This window comes from Pristis pectinata, chromosome 8, assembly GCF_009764475.1.
Source record: "Pristis pectinata isolate sPriPec2 chromosome 8, sPriPec2.1.pri, whole genome shotgun sequence".
Taxonomy (NCBI): Eukaryota; Metazoa; Chordata; class Chondrichthyes; order Rhinopristiformes; family Pristidae; genus Pristis; species Pristis pectinata.
In genome coordinates this window covers 14,406,558-14,427,337 of record NC_067412.1, presented here as the reverse complement: position 1 = coordinate 14,427,337, position 20,780 = coordinate 14,406,558, and the positions used below count along the sequence as shown (strand labels likewise).

The 20,780-nt window shown below is 36.1% G+C and overlaps 1 protein-coding gene across 3 annotated transcripts in view; it reads right to left on the bottom strand.

Annotated features, from left to right (window-relative positions):
* Positions 1-5,824: 5,824 nt before the first annotated feature.
* Positions 5,825-20,780, bottom strand: part of clec16a (C-type lectin domain containing 16A) — a 180,055-nt gene continuing 165,099 nt past the window's right edge. For all 3 annotated transcript variants that reach the window (XM_052021126.1, XM_052021127.1, XM_052021128.1), the window contains one exon: positions 5,825-10,078. In XM_052021126.1, the coding sequence (XP_051877086.1) occupies positions 9,699-10,078 (380 nt within the window). In that variant the 3' untranslated portion in view covers positions 5,825-9,698. The remainder of the gene's footprint in view (positions 10,079-20,780) is intronic.

The window sequence follows — 20,780 nt, the reverse complement described above, 5'->3', positions numbered from 1 at the left end:
AATGGCATACTAAACTTTAATCACCATTTAACAATTTCTTTTAACCCACAAAGTTAATTTTAAAGATAATAATTCTCTCAGAAATATTTCAAATTACAGTGGATAAAAATATTTTAAAAAATGTACATTGCAGCTTTGACATGTGCATTCTAACCTTTATCAAGCTGCCTGCAAAAGGTTTAAAATATTAGCGAAAATTTTGCTTTTCCTTCCTGTATTGTTATCTATGAAATTCAATGTCATCAGCTGTTCAGCCAGCTTGATGGTGCCATTGTTGCTGGACACCACTGTTACTTTGAAGCGATTCCAAACCGAAGCCGATATTGGAAGACCATACCACTGTGCTCACTAGATCTTCGAGGGCAGTTTCCTTCAAGGTCAGCCACGAGTGGCAGCACTTCACTGCTGCTTGCAATACCCAGGCCAGCTTCATAGGAGGTGGTAGGGAAATCAGTCATGGATGTAGTAATTGTCAGAAAGCATACTAATCTGGATATTTAGCAAGGCTAATAGCGTCGTCAAGTATGTCTGCCACCCTTGCCATTCCCTTTTCTCTCTTCTACCTTCTGGGAGAAGATATAGGAGACTGAAAGCTAGGATGACTAGGCTTAAGAACAGACTCTTCCCCACTGCTCTGAACCAATCACCTCTTTCACATCCCCTTCCCAGTGGTGCCCCCATGTTCTCTGACTCTTAATTCTACCTCTCTAGGTTATTCTATTGTCACTTTTAACATCTCTTTTTGCACAACTTCAGATTCCACTACAATCTTTGCACCATTCTGTTGTTTTGCACTTGTCGCTGTATTTATTATTACCACGTATATTGTTTACTCCGTGAGCTTCATGTGAGCAAGGAATTTCATTGCACCCTGGTGTATACAACAATAAACTAATCTGATGTAATGATACACAAGGGTTAGATACACTACCCAATTATCAGCAGGCAGGCACGGGCAGCTTACCATTCGCATGAGGTCTGGGTGTTCAAGTTGCTCTGATCTTCTGTCAGCAATGAAGCCTGCAGTTGGAATTGAAGATCAAGTTCTAATACTTCAGAGAAAATTATGGAAGACATCTGTAATTTAAATGAATACTTAATTCAAAGCACTATCAGTCAGCACTTGCAAGGAAAATAAGATTGGCAGAGCCATAGGCGCAGCAAACTAGGAACTTTAGCTCCTTAGCAGAGAGGGAAAATGTGTGTGTGTGGGGGGGGGGGGGGTCATAGATTTCAAATAGGATTAACGATCAGGTGAGGGAAAAAAATTGTTTTGCCAGAAGGTGGTAGGAGTTGCGGGGTCACTGTTTGAAAGAATGGACAAATGGTAATTGGGTGCCTGCTTGAAGATACATAGCCTGCAGGGCTACAGGGTGCATTAGGTTGGGTAGCTCTTTTCCAACCAACACAGATTCAATGGGTTGTTTGATCGATACAACAGTTCAACAATGATAGCCTTCCACAAGATATCCTGGGGTATTAGGAGAATCAAAATTTATTTTCCAAGTTAAACTGGGCCTTCTGATTGAGAGTCAAACCATCCCCAAGCACTGATATGTTCTTGTTGCTATGCCCAATTTATTGGTTCATTGTACATTTTTTATGATTCTATAAAATAATCGCAAATATACTTATGTTGAACTCATTTCTCTGTCTTGTGGACAAATTTTTAAAATTTATAAAATGATTGCACAATGTAAGAAATCAAACTGGAACCTACCTTTCTAAATGGAACTGGTCTGTAGCTCCTTGGACATCATAACACAGTATTTAGGGAGACTAATAAGTCAAATATTAGTGAAAAATTACTTCTATTTTTAATCAATCAGCACAGTGCCAATCCAAATAAATCTGATTTCCTGATTTGTAAAATGTAAAAGATCAGCTCAAAAGTTAATTCCTAAATGTTTAGTGGCTTTCTCAGATTTCAGTTGTAATCTTTGTTTTGCGAATGCGAGATGAACAAGAACATGCCAGTATTTGGGGATGTTTAAGAAGCCCGGTTTAACCTGGGAAATAAACAGATGTATTCTCTAAACGCCAGAGTCCTTCATGGAAGGCTCTCATTCTTGAAATGTCGGATCAATATGACAGCAGAGGCTTCATCCTCTGGATATGTTAGAAGAGCATAGTTTTGGGGATTTTTTTTAGGAAAGGATGGTTAGTATGGGTAAGAGATTGTGCTTTAATGATCTGAATAATAAACAAGCTCCATTGAGATGGTGACTTTTAGGGAATATTAGAAACAAGGAGTTTGTCCTGCCAAAGTGAATATTTGAAGGTCAGTACAATGTTATTTTTATTGCATACATTTCACTGTAAATTTTAGTTTAGAATATACCTTTGCAAACTGAAAATTCATTACTACAAGGAGTTTATTTCACTTCTTCGAGTGGGGGGTGGCAATACAATTGCTGCCCAAATTTACATATTTAACAGATACTGCTAGTACAGTGCAATACCAATTATTATTAGTGGATTACTTTGAATGAAAGAAAAGCCCCCAGTTTGTGAAAGATAGCTGGGAACGCAAGGGTTAATGACTGGCAGTGTAAGGGTTAATAGTATGCTTTTTAGTATGGTTCTCACTGTGAAAGGATCTTCAAGGTAAAGAATGACTTCATTATGGTGTGATTTAGTTATGTCTAGTTTAAATAGCAGGTGCAAGTGGGAAGTAGTAGTTTTTATACCTATATCTTGTTATGTTCGAAACTTTATGTAAACAATTGCCTGTGTAAGAGTAGTTTCTCAACTAGTGTTCCCACGAAAAAGGGCATAAAAATATGCTGTAGCCAAACCTTCTTTGAGTGGGTCTTGGTATAGAGTTAGAGTTACATGGTTACTCTGTCTCTGTATTTTTCTCACTGCCGCTAGCGAAAGCTAATAAAGAATTTATCATAAGTTCTTTGGTTCTGCTGCTGTCTGATTCTTTCCAGAAGCGCGGGTCGACTTTGACAAGTTCCTGATTTTGAACAGAGAATCATTTTGTAAAAATGGGCAGCAAAGCATTTCCCTAAAGTGCTGTTCAACTTGGTTTTAAAAAAATGTGGACAAGGAATCACACATAGTATATTGCATGTATCATGTAACTAAATAGACCAAATAATAGGTGGCATGATTTTGATAGGGTTCAAATTATGCCAGGGACAAGTTTCTTGTTCTTGTCCAAGTTAATTTTATCTATAATGGAACTTCGGGTAGGCAGATGGTAAGGTAAATACAAAACATCTTTCCTGCCCGAGACTTGGCAGATCGGTTGGTGGTTTCCAACCAAGTTCCTTCAGGGATGAAAATTGTTCAGAGATTTTGTCACATGAACTGCTCTCTCAAGCCACCCTGCCCACCATGGTTCACCCAACTGCTGACACTGGTCCTGATTGTCTTCCCACGGCACTGGAAAGCAAACAGATATTCCTTGATGGGATCACTCTTGACTGCCAAACATTCGTCCTGTTCTCTCTACTTCTTCCATATCCAATACCTTTATGATTAGAATATTTAAGTGTTGAAAGAAATGAAAAGCAAGTTTCAAGTTTTTCCAAGACTATTCTCAAGGTTTTCTTGAACCTGCTTCCTGGAGATTAATCTTTAATTCCTGGAGGACTGGCAACTCAACTGGCCTTTGAAGGGACTTTTGGGTTTCAGCACCAGAGCTAGAGATGCAACCCCAAGAGACTTTGACTTATACATGAGACATGTGTATTAATCCTCCAATTTGGAGTCTTGATAGGTCATTTCAACCATATTACTGTGGGTCCAAAATCATATATAGGCTAGACAATGAACCAGATATAGAACAGATTGGTAAACCAGATAAATTTTTAGTATGACAATCTGGTAGTTTCCAAATTTAAATTCTGTTCTTGTTGTCATGGGATTAGAACATGTTTCTGGAACTATTAACAAGATCTCCACATTATTAGTCTTCTAACTGTACCACCATTCTACTGCACCGTACCATAAATATCGACAGACAAATATTACAAATACATGACTGTTTGCATTTTATAATATAATTAGCCTTTTTTTTTAAAAAACCCTCTGATAGGCAAGTGAGTAGCAGATATGCAAGATCCAGGTTTTAATCCAGAGAATGTGCAATTAGGTGGGTTTAGTATTCTTGTGCTGGGAATCTGACCAGAAGTAACACTCCAGTTAATGCAAAGGCCTCTGATTAACATTATGGAGAACAGAAACATGCTCAGTTGTTATATCACCATTATCAAATGATCTGTCAGCATTTGCTTTCAAAGCTTATAAATTAATAGCAGCTATGGGGTCAAGTCCCAGTGAGAAACTCACCACATCTGAAACTGTACCCCTCTAGCTAAGAATCAACAAACCCTTTAGAATGTTGGTTGTAATAAGGCTTAAATGGGTTTCTGTTGCTTTGTATAAAATGTGTAGGGATGAATTTAGAGGCAGCAAACTTTTCATTTAATTTTTGTTGCAGATTCAGATAAATGATGTGCTTTTCTGGAGTTGTACTTAAGCTTATGATGTTACTCGATGAAATAATCTGAAAATCAAGCTAACTGCATGGAACCTTTCCTAAAAAACAATGTTTTGTGTGCACAATTTTTCCCCAATATAACAGTACTTGTCTCAGAGCATTCAGGAGAAGGGTCAGTAGATTGCTTGGGTAATGAAACCCCTGTAGATATTAGTGATGCTGCAGCACGTTACATTTCATAATAAGAATGTTTCTACAACATAGGTCACTTACAGCATTTCCGAACAAAAAATGTCTTCTGTAACTTCTTCACCTGTCCCATTTCACAGGTGACATGAACACAAAGTGTTCAACATGGGTTGAACTACATTGCTGTCTCCTGCTTCACTGTTCCCATTTTAAAATTTGCATAGTTTTGTTTGAATCCCACATTGCCTTGCATTTTTCACCCTCTAACTTTTTCTAATCATTGAACCTTCTTAGAAAGCTCCATTTCCCTTCCCTAATCTTATGTGTGAAATCCCCAGCTTGCATCACACAGACATCGACAGCCTTTCCTTCACTGGTTTTATATTGAGGACTTGGAATTCTTTTCCTAAATCCCTCTGCTCCTTCTCTGAAAAGATTCTTCTTAAAATCCACTTCTTCTTATCAAGCTTTGGAATTCTCCAACTTTTCCCGCCACAAATGTTAGATATTTATTTGTAGAGAATTTTACTGATATAAGATGCAAATTTACTAAATTCACACTATGATCCATTGAAAACCAGATAAACAGGATGGTGGTCAAGGTTAATAATTGTGGCACTAATTGTTCTGAAAAGACCACAAACTCAATCCCTAGGTTTCCCAGAGACATTTCCCCCAATTTAAAACATTGTTTGATACATATTAAACACAGAAAACGTTATTGTATTTATATGTTTACAGTTTTTTTGCCAAGTTAATCATGTCTTATGTTCCTATTAAAAAAATGTCCCAACTAGTGAGTACGGAATACAGCAGTGAAAATGGCTGTTAAAAAATTCAATACCTTATGCCATACTTAGCATATATTTTTGGAGGAAATGTTTGTGAAATTTGATAGGAATGGCACAAAGATGTCTTTGTCACTTAAGATACGTTACCATCAACCAAACATTTTGCACTTATAGTCCTGCCATTTTCCATATTGTTGCATCTGTTTTGTCAAATTTTGCCACTATACATTTGCATTATCAGATAAAGAGCCAAATCTCCTTAAAGGACCTAAAATAATACCACTTTTCCTCAACAGCCATTACTAGTTAATTAATTGGATTGGATGGTTAACAGTCTTTAGGTTGAATGAGTTAGCAGCCTTCACAGAGTAAAGATTAAACACATTTGAAATGCAAAACAAACCTTATATTTATTGCCATTGCGTAAAGGACAAACAGGTTACATTGTGCGTTATCCTGTTCTGTCCCTTGGAGCATTGTGAAATAACCAGGTTACATGACCCTTACCTGTGCTACCTGAGCTCATAGTGCAAAACAAAAGCATAAATCTGAAAGGAATCTTCATACTGAAAACAAAGCAAAAGTCTCCACATATGCATACAGAGCAATTTTCCTAGTCGAAACATAACCCACATTTTCCAATATACATATGATTTACAGTTTGTTTCACACTTCCCCACTATAGTGTTGACATCAAGCTTGAAATATTGCACTGAAACTAATTTGGGGATCAAGAAAGCATTAATGTAGATAGTCTTAGTATTGCTTAATCTGAAGTAAAGAAGATTTTTTTTACACAATTGACAGACAATGTTTAATTTACAATAATTATTTTTTAATCTATCATACAAAACTCACTGAGCTGAGAAAATATGTTCAGTACATTAAGTCCATATATTGTACTAATACATTGCAGCGAATGAAGTACATTGTTCACTGCTTCCGCACTGTTTCTTAAACAGCACAAGTCAAGTCAATGTAGCAAAGGACACAAATCATTTTAAGTTCACATCTGCTGTTGCAACTTCAGCACACACCAGCTTTTGCAAGGACACAGAGGTTAGGAAAATCTGCATGAATGAACATGACATACACCAACCTCTGAAATTGATTGTACTGAAACAAAGATCAATATTCCCCCAGCAGGAAAATGCACTTTTTTTTGATCAGTAGAAAAATGTTGCAGTTTCACATATCCAGCCAGGCCTTCTGTGAATATTAATTCCAATGGTGAGTTAAATCCAAATGATCCAATGAAATACTTAACACCGATAAGTTGCTTGATGAGACAGCTGGAATTGAGATAGACTTTGTCCTACAAAATCAATATACTGCATGCCATCACGCCAAAAACCCATGTGAACAATTGCAAGAAAACCATAACAGTACATTACATTTATAATGAACATTTACCTGCATAGTTTTCTCCCGAAGAGCTGCTTTATACTAAATTGATTTTTTCCTCCATAAATTTTAGATCTTCCATTGGTCATCAGCAAATTACAAATTAATATTCACATCAGAACTTTCAAATTACATACAATATCCTTACAATTTGCACTGTTGCTAATAAAAGCCCATTAGTGGTAGAAGCAATTTTTATTCTAGTAGAAGACCAGGAGTTGCGAGAACAAAATGTAATGGGCACTTGGAATTTCTGTAAGATTGTTAATATGTCAATAGCTTTGATGGTCAACCAACTTAAAAAAAAATTAATTTGCTTTACTTGTCACATGCCTGATACTTGGTCCCAGTACTTTGCTACGTGAACACATAATCACTGTCATATTGACTATGATTTTTCTTTTTGATTGAATATTTAGATAGACCTTGGTCTGTTATCTGCCTTCCTTAAGAGTTTTGCTATGTTATTTTATAAATACTTTTTATAAAGTTTTTTTTATAAAAAGTAGTTTATTAATGTACTTGTTAGTTTATGACGAAATTGAAGCACACTTCCATCTTGGCTCTTTCCAGCTCTGTATAGATTTGTAAAATGAGTAGGTCTTTGTGAATGTCTTGTATTGGTATGGCAGGTGATACGGAATAAGAGTTCATTCTTTTAATATCTTGCTCTATTTTGTTTCTGATGAATCATTAGACAGTGATCACGTGATCTGTTCACACCAGTTTACTGTGTTGATAGTCAAATGTACCACACAAAGCAACATTACATCACTATGTATATTGTGTACAAGATCAAAAGCTAAGTGAATTTTCCTGTAGAAAACTTATTGCAGATTATTGTCAAGGCCTTGGTGTGAAATTATGTAGGGACTTGGGTCATAGTGCTGATTTCAGATACCCTGCAGACTCACAATATCATGACGAAATTAAGTGACTTATGTGATGAAATAATTACTATCTATGTAATCTTTTATTCTTGTAGTAATACTTTTGAGAACAGTTGCAAGGTGATTAGTTCAATCAACTGCACCTGTGACACCAGATTCCACAAGGCGTTACATAGGATTAGCCACATACCAACTGCAAAATTGATGTTAAGGATACTGAATGATTCAGTACAGAATCATTCAGTTTTTTTTAGGTTATATATCAGATTACTTAAACACAGCCAGATACTGATGCCAATATTACAATTGTCTGACTGCATACAATGTAGCTGCTTCCTTACTAACTTTAACTGTATGCATTGCCTGAATTAACATCCAAAATCAGGCACATCATCTTATTTTGTGGAGAGGTCAATTTGTTTTCACCATTTATCTGAAAGTAATTGCATTTTCAGTTGGTCCATTATGTTCCAACTACCTTAACTGAGAACTGTTTTGGACATTTCTCATCTTGCTTTGGTTTTGTTAAGTCAACATAGTAAATAATGTAACATATCCAGACCCAAGCAACAACATAACCAATAATTTTACGGTCAACTTTTTTTAATTCTTTACTTTTCCTCATCTGGATCAATACTGAAATACAAATGGAACAGATGTTATTAGAGAAACTGCACAGAAGGCAGTTGGTTGTCAGCAGGAGGAATAAATTTTGCCCATTTTCAAACTGTAAGGATTAGTGATAAGCTAAATATAACCATATTGAACAACAATAATGTTTTAAATTAATCTGAAATCCAAGTTTGAGGTGGTCTGAAATAACTCTCACTAATTATAAAACATTATTTTCCTGTGTTGCTATAATTGTGGTGTGGATGGCTTTAAATGCAGCAATAAACATTCCTCAATTTATATCACCTCTCACCACATTCACTTTCTGGTTAAGAAGCCGTGCATAAGCTTAAAAAGAAATGCAAAATGCCTGACAATACCAAGTACACAACAAACTGTAAGCACCCTCTAACTTTCCTTCACTAAGGTAAGATACCAAGAATTTAACTTGTTGTTTTCCCCCCTCCCTGTTATCTATCATGAGTTTAAATACTTAAAGAGCAGAATATGTAGCAGTGCTGCCAAGTGGTTTGGAGTGGCTTTCTTATGCAATTTCCAACATTTACACATTATCTAAGTGTAAGAGCAAGTTCCTGGGTTAATGGAATAAATAACCAGCAAATTCCAGGCAGCCAGCACATTAGCCAAATTTTAAAAACTGAATCCTAGTACTGTACCATCTTGTGGAAGTAATTTGTACTTTACATTTTAAATTTCATAAAATTTGTTTATCCATAAGCTTATTAAACATATACACTTTTGACATTGCAAGTAAAAGTGAAGGCACTGCAAATATGCAAGTGCAATCAGTGAAACTTGTTTGAGATTTATTTAAATTAATTACAATGCAGATATAATTGGTGCATCTAATTTTAACTAGTTGTGCTGAGTGTTTGTCGTGTTTTATTTAATGAGTGAATTTTATATTGGGGTCAATTTATAAAATAAAGTTCAATTTGCAACTTGCAGTTTCATAAAAATGCTTCAATTAGCCCGGATATGAATTCATTTGGGTGAAGTCAGTAATAGAATGTACATGGCTGAAAAAATACACACCTCTGCTGTACATATTTTGCTAAAATCCCTTGAAAAAGGCAGATAGAACCAAGGTCTAACCAACTCAATGACAAAGCTCGACTGATGTATGGGCTTAGTATTAAAAGCTGTACATCAAGTACGTTCTTCAGCTGGAAATCTGTAACTGTATATTAACTGTTTCTCCAAGTCTCCCCAGATTCAGAATGAAGAGGACTCAAGCAATTTTTGGGCCCCACAGAGTTACTAGCTTTCCTTTTTCAGCTGTGTTTTGACTATACGTTTAATCTTCTTGCTTTTCAGACCTGTTTCACTGCAGATGGTTCAATGCGTTGACTCAGATACTTCAGGTTCCCACTTAGTTTTAGTGTCCTCATTTTCTATCATCCCATTTGACTCGGAGAATGTGGACGTCTGGGTTAAAGTGCTCACGCTCCGGATTTGCTGTGCATCAGCTGGTGGAAGAAGTGTTAGTGACTCCACACTCAATGCATCTGTGTTGTCATCAGAAATAAGTGATATAGTTGGCTGATGGGCTGGAGTCAGACTTGGTGCCAGATTAGCTGCTTCTGGTTCAGTACTGCTGGGCAGATGGTAACAACTTGTGCCACCCTCTGCTGTAGGGGGTGAAGAAGGGGCTTCATTGACAAATTCCACTTGGTCTGGAAAAGTCAAATGGGACTGCTCTTGAAGTTCAGGTCCATCTAATATTAAAGAAAGACATTTTATAGCTCCTTGTCATTCAAGCAAAATTTCAACTTCAGTAATTGTGTACAAAACTCCCTTTCAAATACACATTTCTGAAAATTTGTAACCCGTTTTGAAAAAATTTGTCTTCCTATTCTACGTGGCCAAGCTACAGTAGGAAACCCCAGGACATCCAAGCACACTTGGTGAGTATTTACCAACCATGGATTTTAAGAATCTGATTGTGCATTTTGTTGATTTACTAGAATGGAGACAGAAGATCTGAAATACTCCAATAATTGTACTGTCACATAATCAGACATTGATTGGAACCCAAGAGAAACCAATATATGATGGCTCAGTGTACAATATGACAACTAAAAGACTAAGAACATTCACATTCTTTACAATTAAACGCCCTGTTCTTAAACAGACATATTCAGCTTTTCATCTGAAAGGAAATTTTAAGGAATACTTTATAATTAATATATGATCTCATCTCATAAAGCTTCATTTTATATTCACATTGTGTGTTCCTGTAAGATAAAAAGGCAAAATTAATGATAGCAAGGCAAAAGATTAAAAAAACTAAGAAAAGCAGAAGTACAGAAGTGAGATGAAACATGAAAGTGACTAAAGTAATGTGTGAACAAATATCAAAGCATTGACTTTTTGTATCAAGATCTCTGTGCCTTTTTTGTTGTTTCTACATGAGACGCAAATTCTGTTTTCACTTCTTTCCAGTCCATTGGCTTGACAATTATCCCCCTTTCCTCAGCCCAGCTGCCACTTGCTTTCTCTCCATAGCTGTGCAGCACAGTAGACAAAATATACACAAAAACCACCATACCATGATACTGTTAGATTTTATAGAACTGTAAAACTGTTGGAGCCCAAGATAATGTTACTTGGTCTGTATACTGAATGTTTAGTGTGCTGCAAAAATACTTCCCAAGTATAAGCAGACTGTGTCGTGCTTTGCAATAATCAAAGCTTGATAAAATGTGCCTCTTAGCCTTCTACATTTATTGTAATCTTTAAAGTTGGTACAATCAAAGTTACTTGAGGGAATATTTATAAAAAAAGTTACATTATTGAATTAACTCAAGGCCAGCAAGGTTATGCTCGCTGCCATAGAGAAATCTTTGAGCTGGGAAGAGGGGTGGGGAAAGGGGAGCGACAATGGCTTTCATCACATCCAACTGGAGTAGCAGCCGCTGGTCATCAGAAATGTTGGTATTCACTGTGCCAGCCAGCTGCACTCGGTACTGAGCAGTGAGCAGCAGAACTGCTTGCCCAATGTAACTACTGCACATTGCTTCCATGGTTCACTTTCATAGTTCAGCTTCAATGCCGCAGGAGTGATTAGTGGTTTGCACCAGGTTCCCGGAACAGCAGCATGCAGCCCAAGCAGATTGCCTTTTGTTTCCAAAGTACGGTAAGTATTTCCCTAAGAGTCTGAACTTCAGGACCAAGAGCACAACAACAATCAGTGCTCTGTGGGATGACACTGAGCAGGATCCCAGTGTATGCCATGCCAGTGCAGGAACACAAATTCAGCTAAACACTCAACCCAGTTTCAATAATAATGTCTTTAGTTTTTATTTTCCTATCATTGAAGAGTTGCGTTTTACTGTTTTCACCATTCTTTTCAAAAATAGGTTGATGAGTTTTTGGGATGGTCATTAATCAGGCCCAAAAATTACTTTGGAAAAATTAAATTTTAAATTGCAGACAAGTTTAGACGTTATTAGCTTGAGAGATCAAATCAAACTAACACTGCAAAAATATATGTCAAAATCCTTCAGAAATGTTGCTCCCTTTTTGAATTTTATAAATTTGTTGCATGCTTTTCACCAACATCTGATTAACCTAGACAAACTATTTTAATGGGACTGCTGATATTTTGATCATTCATTACAGCAGTCCTTCTGAAACCAAGAGTCAGGTTACTTTTAGGGAAAAAAATACATTAGATTCTAAAATTAAAACAGTACTTTGCCTGATAAATGGTTATATTAAATTTGATAGAATAGATTTACTTAATTGGATTATTGACTTGTCAATATCTTGTATGTTATGGCTGATAAGAATGATCATTGGTTGTAACATCTACTTAGTTCCAAATGGATTTATGGAATATAAATTAGTGAAGTTAACAACTTCTTCAGCAAAACTGCAAGTTGTGGAACTAACAAACAGGCAGGTGTGGATTTGTGGCTGCAACTGTCAAAAATTAGTATTTTATAATCATGACTACAATAATGATGGACGAGCAATGCAAGGAGGAGTTTGTTTGCTGCAGAAACACAAAGTTGGGAATGAGGGCTGGAGTCACATAGGCTACATGCATATACATCTAACTGCAGGATGAAAAGCACATTTGCCCACATTGGAATGAGGTTGCTGGAGAATGCAGCTGACCACAAAATAATGAAAAAGGTAGAGGGGGTTGCAGGAAATCTATCTGCTTATGGAAATGAACCATGTTGCTCAACTGTAACCATTGTCAAGCTGCTTTTTCATCCAATTACAACTTTTCCAATGCATCCATCAGAAACTGGTGAATATTTATAGAGTGCCAGGATTAACAGTGGCACTATCTAACTTGAATTCAAAGAGAACAAATTGCTCATTCGTAGAGTTTGCAGATCTCAAGGTACGTTTTTGAAACTGCAATGGATCAGCTTTAAGGACACAATTTTCATTTTTGCATTGTCTATATGTATATTAATTAATTGATTCCTCCAATATACTTTATTTATTTAAATCATTTTATTGTTAGAACTGTTCTGCTAAGAAGCTAGGAAATTAGTTGAAATGTTTCATTCAGCATAATTAAAATCCACCTTGAAGCCTGATAGCAGAGAGTATTCATAGAAAAAAGATTTCTGGTGCCTGGATGTAATAGCCAAGGCATATCTTGTGGTTTCTAATGAAAGGTTTGAAGTGTGATGAAAAATGGAATTGGCAAAAAGGACAATAGAAAGACAGATCTAGAGAAAGATTTAAGCAAACAAAATTTACATCAACTTATTTGGAAAATAAGATGGAACAATTATGCTGTATAAACTAGATCATGGGCTGATAGAAACGGACATACAATCATTAAATTTCAATGTCATATCTAAAGCCAATTCATTAAATAGGGACCAACCAGGGCTGGAATATTTCACTCGCCAACATGCCATAACTAAAGTTGATTCAGGTCATTGGTGGTGCTGGAAAGAAAGCAACTCACTAGATTATTGCTCCATCAATGCAGGTCTCCCTCCATCTCCAATCCTTCACCGTATATTTCTAATTTTTTTTTTGCACTATCTAGTCTTCCCTACAGCTTTAGTTAGCATTTACCCACATCAAATTTCTATTATAAATTTTTAAACAACTAATTGCCTATTTTTGGCGAGTGAAAAAATATATAGTCTTATTTTTAAGACTCCTAAATGTCATGATAAAAATTAAAGGATGCATTTTTCCAGCCCTGGGATAAACTTGTACTGCCAAATACCAGAACCACTTTCCTTTTGTTTGTACATAAAAATCTCAACCTGAGACTGCACACACGAATAGCTTAATTTGAAGAAAATTATTGTTTTGGGATGCAAGTATCAATTGAAAAATTATTTGGGGAGTATGATTCTGATTGATTGTTTACTGTTATCAATGCAGATGCTTTCTACTCATTCTTTTATGTTTAATACTTAGAAAATTTCAGAATAATAACAGCAGAGAAGGAAGCCCTTCAGCAATCATGAATCCCCTTCCAGTGCTCTCCGCCAATATCCAATTTGTTTCTCCTTCAACTACTTATCCCATTCTCTTTTGAAGGGTGCTCTTGAATTTGGTTCCACAGTTTCATGAAATGGAGCAGCGCTGATTCACATGCCGTTACCTCATTAGAATCAAGTTAGTCAAACATAATTTGCCCTTAACAAATTTATGCCCACTCTCCTCTTAACTTTTGTGTGATACCACTCCATGGAGACGTAGAGAGGACTCTGATTTATGTAACTACTTTAGACCACTATTTAAAAAAGGATTCAGAATGATTTAAAGGTGCATCTCAAGGACTGCCTATAGTGAAATAATTTAAACACTAATTCCTTAACTAGTCAGTTTGTCTATAATTTACAAGAATCATTTGAAGAATAAGGAAAAGAAAATCAGCACTACTTCTCTTCCTTCCAATACAAAAGTGACCTGAAGTTATTTTATGTGTACCTTTTTTAAAAATCTCTTTTCAAAAAAAAACATTGATATCAAGGACCTTTGAAGATTTTACATGAGCAGAAGCGCAAGGGATTTAATTGTTAATAATCTACAGCTTGGATGTATATCAGTTTATTAACTTGTTAAATTTTCTTTAATAATGTTCCAGTGAAGCATCTTGGTATGTTTTACTATGTTAAAAGATACCTTAGGTAGTTTTTGTTCTACTCAATTTTACTCCATGACTCCTTGAAGTTATAATGACATTAGAATTGACTGCTTAAATAAGGGAGAGAGAGGGAGAGGGAGAGAGAGAGAAAGAGAGAGAAAAATCACTAAAACCACAAGAGATAGACTAAAATCTGCAAAGGTACAATGTGGTTACTGACAGCTCTTTGGTAGTTTGATAGTGAAAAAAGTGGAATAAGAGCGGTTTACCTTGTTTCATTTGGATTAAGCACAAAATTTACAGATCAAGTTAGTTCTGCTTTGTCTGATTTGAGTTACATGGAGTCCTGGAACTCAAAAGATTCAGTCAACTAATTGTGGTGGAAGTGGTTTCATTACTACTTTGCCAAGCTGTCAGCAAAAGTCACGGCGATTACTTGGTACAAGATAATTTATTGAAATAATTAACAGCAGCGATGTGCTGCCAAATTTGAAGGGCTCACCTCTTCAGTGTTAGGTTAAATAGACTTACTCAGAAACCAGAGTTGCAAACTTTGAAACAGACCCAAAAATTTAACAATATGAAACTATTTTAAATCGATAAATAATGATTATATTATTTTGAATTATCATATCCAACATCACATAAATAAATTGAAAGAATTCAATGAATTAAGAAAGGTTCTCATGTGATGTGCTGAGCAATCACAACTATGGCTTTAGCTGGAGCTTTTATTTAAGTAAAAATACAAAATACTGGAACATTTAGCTGGTAAGGCAAGCAACTATGGAAAGAGAAACAGAGTTAATGTTTTGGGTCTGAGTCCCTTTGTCAGAACCGGGAACTTTTCCCGGTTCTTGTCCGACCTCCTGACTGTTTCCGGAAATTTTTGTTTATGTTTAGATTTCCAGCATCTGCAGTTTTTTTGGCTTTTTATTTATTTTTAAAATATCCTTAATTAATACCTATATACATTTTAAAATCCCACCTTTCCTAAATACAAGACCGCTTTGCTATAGTTTACATTTCATTGGTTGATATTTTTAGGTGCAATTCTGAGGATAGTGGTCACAATGATACTTGTATATTCTTGCATGCCATTAAAAGGTTACTTGGTCTGGGTTCAATTAAATAGACTATAGTGATATTGATGAATAAACTAAATGATGAGAGGCTGGGGGAATGTAACATAAACCTGCCTGTGTTTGCACTGTGTGAGCTGTTGCCTGGAGGCCTAAACCCAGTGTCCGCCACGACTCTCAGCCTCTGAAAGACTAAATACTCGCCGTCTTCCTCTCCTGCCAGACCTTACTAAAAGGAGTAGAACAGAGGTACAGATCATAGGGAAAGTACGGACAATGGATAGAAAGAAGTGGATTTGCTCATGGGTACATTTCAGCAGCTAACAGACAATACAGTTACTTAAAATTTAGTTTGCAAACACATGACATAGCATTTTAAAACACAACACTGGTTCAAAGCTCTTAGCCACTGGTATCTATAAGCCATTAGTGGTTTAACTTGTCTTTCATCTGTCATAGAACTAGTAGTTAAGAGCTACAGACACAAGTTTACACAGTACAACAATATGCACACAAAATAGCAAGCTGGAGAAAAAAACCAAATATTCCTGTAAATCACGAAAACACCAGATTAAGAAAGAAAGCCATTCATTGTTTTAAAACATCTCTATCAGTAAGCTGAAAAAAAGTATTAATACATGCTTTACAAAGCGTTTTCAAACTACTTGTTAATGCATTGATATCTTAAGCTACGAATTAAATGAAGTATCAGATCAGAATCCATCGATTTAACCCATTTTTTTGTAAAGTGCTGAAAGGTAGCATTTTTAAAAATTCACAATTGATATAATTTACCTTTATCATAATGTAATAAAGTGCCAGCTATTCAAGAAACAAACTTCTACAGATGTACTGTTGAAAGTATCCTGACTGATTACATCATGGTTTGGTACGGCAATTCAAATGCACAGGAACCTACCAAGCTCCAGAGAGTTGTGGACTCTGCCCAATACATCACGGGCACATCCCTCCCCACCATCAGTAGTATCTACAGGAGGTGCTGCATCAGGAAGGCAATATCCATCATCAAAGATCCCCACCGTCTGGTCCATGCCATCTTCTCAGTTACCATCAAGCAGGAGGTACAGAACCCTGAAGTCCCACACCACCAGCTTCAAAAATAGCTACTTCCCTTCAGCCATTTGGTTCTTGAAACAACTGGCACAACCCTAATCACTACAGTTCAGCAACATTATGACCACTTTGTTCACTTTGCATTAAAAAAGATTTTTTAAATTCTAATTGTGTTTCTTGTAAAAATTATGTACAATTTATATTTACTTTATGCTTTTCTTGTGAATGCTGCTTATATGATGCTATGTGCCTGTGATGCTGCTGCAAGTAGGTTTTTCATTGCACCTGTGCATACATGTACTTGTGTACATGACATTAAACTCTACTTTGATCCAACATCTTCACTTAATAGAATACCCGCTGCAGTTATCATATCAAATGTATTAGTTATAATTGCTGATTAAATTGTCCCAAGATGAATCTTCTTGAGTGAAGGGCAGAGGACTCTGTTACAATGAGCTTTAATGAAAAGCTATCGGAGGAAATTGAACAAAATCTCAAATAAAAACAGAAAATGCTGGAATTACTCAGTATATCAGGCAGCAATTGTGGAAAGATAAAACAGATAAAAAATAATCTTTCTACAAACACTGCCTGAACTTCTGAGTTTCTCGCACTTTCCACTTTTATTTCTGAATTCCAGAATCTGTGATTTTTAAAAATTTTCTCGAACAAAATCTCATTCACTTCTGTTAGATATTTGTGAAATGGTTAGGAAAAACAAGACCATTCTCAGGATGTGGTTTCCTTTTCACCATTGATCATTGTCACATTGCTAAAGGACTGATCTAGTTCTAAACTTTGTGTTTACAAACAATTCCTGCAACTTTAAGTGACAAGATGATGTAGTCAAGCCACAAAATGAACACTAGCACTATTTTATCCAAAATGTTCCTTCTGGAGATGACTTTAATGGAATTGGTTAATAGGAATCTCCTGTCAAATATCCATTCCAGAACTTATTCTTGCAAGGCTTCAAATACTGCACTGACGTGAAAAATAATTGCTTTCTAGATAAATGATATGTAGTATATCGATCCTGAACAATATCAGATATTGAATCATTTGATTACAAATAAGACTTCAATGGTTTGAAATTTACCCCGATTAACATAGCACTCATATATCATGGTTAATTTTTTTTAAGACATCTTAACATTTTAATTTTGCACTTTAGCTCTATTTGCCAATGCCTTTTTTTTAATTGCCCAGACCTTATTTGTTAATATATTCTTTTGTTTGTACTCTTTCTTGACATGATCTGGTGATCCTTACTCTAATCATTTTCCTGCTCAGACTCCTGTTTCTCCCCCCTAGCATTAAAGTAGTGCCTGCACTAGGACCTTATCTGCTTATTCCCCACCCCCTTACCCCCTCCTTCCCCTATCATTTTAAAGGTTTGTTTATCTCCCTAGTTATTTAATTTGCTAGAACTCTGGTTCCAGCATAGTTCAGGTTCTCTCCTCCCTGAGTACCAATGTTAGTGCCTCACGAATCAAAATTCATTTTTCATACATCAATCTTTCAGCTATGCATTCAATGTCCTGATCCTGTGCTAATTTGCATGTAGCTTGGATAATATTCCAGAACTTAATACCTTTGTGATTCTGCATTGCAACTTAGCCTCAAGTTGCACAAGCTCTCTCAGAAGAACCTCTTTTACCCTACCTATGCTAATAGTACCTACATGGATCATGACAAACAGATTCTTCCCTTTCCACTTCAAGTTCCTCTCCACCCTGCAGATGTGCTTTACTCTGGCACCAGGAAGGTAACAGAGTCTTTGGATCTTTTTTCCCTGACTGCAGAGAACAGTGTCTATCCACCTAACAACCCTGTCCCCCACTATAACCACATTCTTTTCAACTCCACCCACAGGGAGTCACAATATCCTGCACACCATGTCCGTCAATTTACTCATCTCCCTCACATTCACAGGGATTACAAAAACTTGAAATCTATGTAAGTTCAGGGATCAAGGCTCCTGCAATAATATCTCACTCCCTCCAGTTCCTGAGCACTTGTCAAATTGTTTTTTTTTGTAAGCGTGAGCAAATGGTCCCAATACTTTCTCTCTTCCTAACATCTCTCAGACTCCACCTCCTGAACACAGAGCCAAAGTTGCTTGAGCTGCAAACACTTATCACAGATGTAGTAGTCTTCGACAAAAGTGTTCACAAACTCCCAAATTTTGCAGAAGCCACACTTTTCTGGTCTTCCCATTCTATTAATTAATTCTGAAACCTGTGTATCCTTGTTATTAAGGCTATTTGGATTCAACAAAACTAAAAATTATTTAGGAATCCCATTTCCCCTAGGTATACCAAAGTTATCTGACCTAAATGTTTTGAGATCTTTTTTGGACCCTCTCATTAGACCTGGGTATTAAATAACAGAATAAAGATAATAAAAAGAACCCAGAAATAACAGATAAAAACAACTTTGTCTGTTTCCTCATTGTTTGGTCATAGTTTCTTGAATCGCTTTATTCATTATGCCTTGTTTTAACAATTAATTGGAATAGAAAAGTTCACTTGCGCTAAATAACAAGAACAGTTTTTTGGGGATTTCTAGTGTAATATCCCTTATTATTTAAACTAACAGATCAGGTTCAAAGCTGAAGATACACTGCTCAAGGAAATAAGCACTACCACTGCAGGTTTCGCATTTTTGTCTCTGCAAGTCAATTACAATCGTGGCTTAAGATTGCCATGTGAAATGTGAGAACTGAAGATGTGCTCAACACAAATCAGCTGAGATATCAATGCTGTAGAACCAAAAACAAATTGTTTTTTTTAAACTCACAGCTTTGTACAGTGTGTAATGGTAAGAATATACATAATCCTCTTTTAGTTGTATCTATAAACAAGTCTGGTTAATAAGATGGCCCAAAAATTAGCTCAAATTGATGGAATTTAAGTCTTGGATCTCATTTGGTTGCAAGAAACCCATGTGAGCTCAATTGGAAATGTTCCACTGTCTATGTACAAAGTACGTTAAATTGAGGCTCAAGCTCCTTGGCAATATAACTCATTGAAGTAATGACATCAGATAAAATAGATAGTCTGAGTTTTGCAAAAACAGCCTCAAAATCTCTCTCCTTAAAACTACCTAAAAGATTACAATTGCACAATTTCTTGCAGCTTTTAATGAAAAGAATTTTGTTTTGAAAATGTTCAGAAGAAAATCATAGAGCAAACCTGCATTTTGCTTTAAAAAAGGTTAAATGAATTCAGAAGGACAACAGTGAGAAACTTTAAGCAGGAGGTTCTTGGAAAGGGTGATTGTAAACCTGTGCTGGCAAGAATCCATATTTGGAGGTGATGTGACATGTGGAACATTTTGTTTTGCCATTTAAGATTTCCCAGCTGGGGTGGGGGAAATAAAAAAAGCAAACCTGCCAACTCCTGTACAGCGTATTTGATCAGAATATCTCCATAAAGCATATCTTTATGCTTAAGGGCAGCTAACAAATACAACAAAGACAGTACTGCATTATTAACATTTCAGAACAATTAGGCCAATTTGTTGCCAACACTTAATCACATTGAATATTTTGTTCCTACACCACAAAATGAGTCTGGTGTTTACTGAAAAGGGACAAATCATAAAATATTACCCCAGGTTTTGAAACAAAGGCGTGTGGTAAAGTTAGATGGGGAGTGCAATTATATGTATAAATAGGTGTTACTTAATGTTTATAATAATTAAAGTGGATAGCAGAACAGGGTGGGAGGGCACGTTGAAAAAAAAACTCTTTGAAGCGGGAAACAGTTTGAGAATCTCTGCCTTAAAACACACAAGCAAAAAAATGGATTCCAACAATAATCTGTGAAACAGGAAAATACTGAAACAATTCATCTAACCCATTCCATTTGGGACCAAAAGCAGACATGAAAACAGTTATTGCATACAAAACACTGGATCAACCACTAGTATCAGCATTAAAACCACCTATGACAAGGCTTAAATGTTCATAGACTTTTGATGTCAGTGTCCCTTTGGCATTCAATTTCTCATACTGTAAATAAAGGCAGCAATATAATCCTCTGAGAACTCTGCTAATGTTCTCCAATTATGGTTTTTGCTCATATTCTATTTCCATCACCCACAACTGCAACCTCTTTCCAGTCTCCATGTTTTTGGATCCTTTGATTCAGTGCTAAAATGCTCGCCTGATTT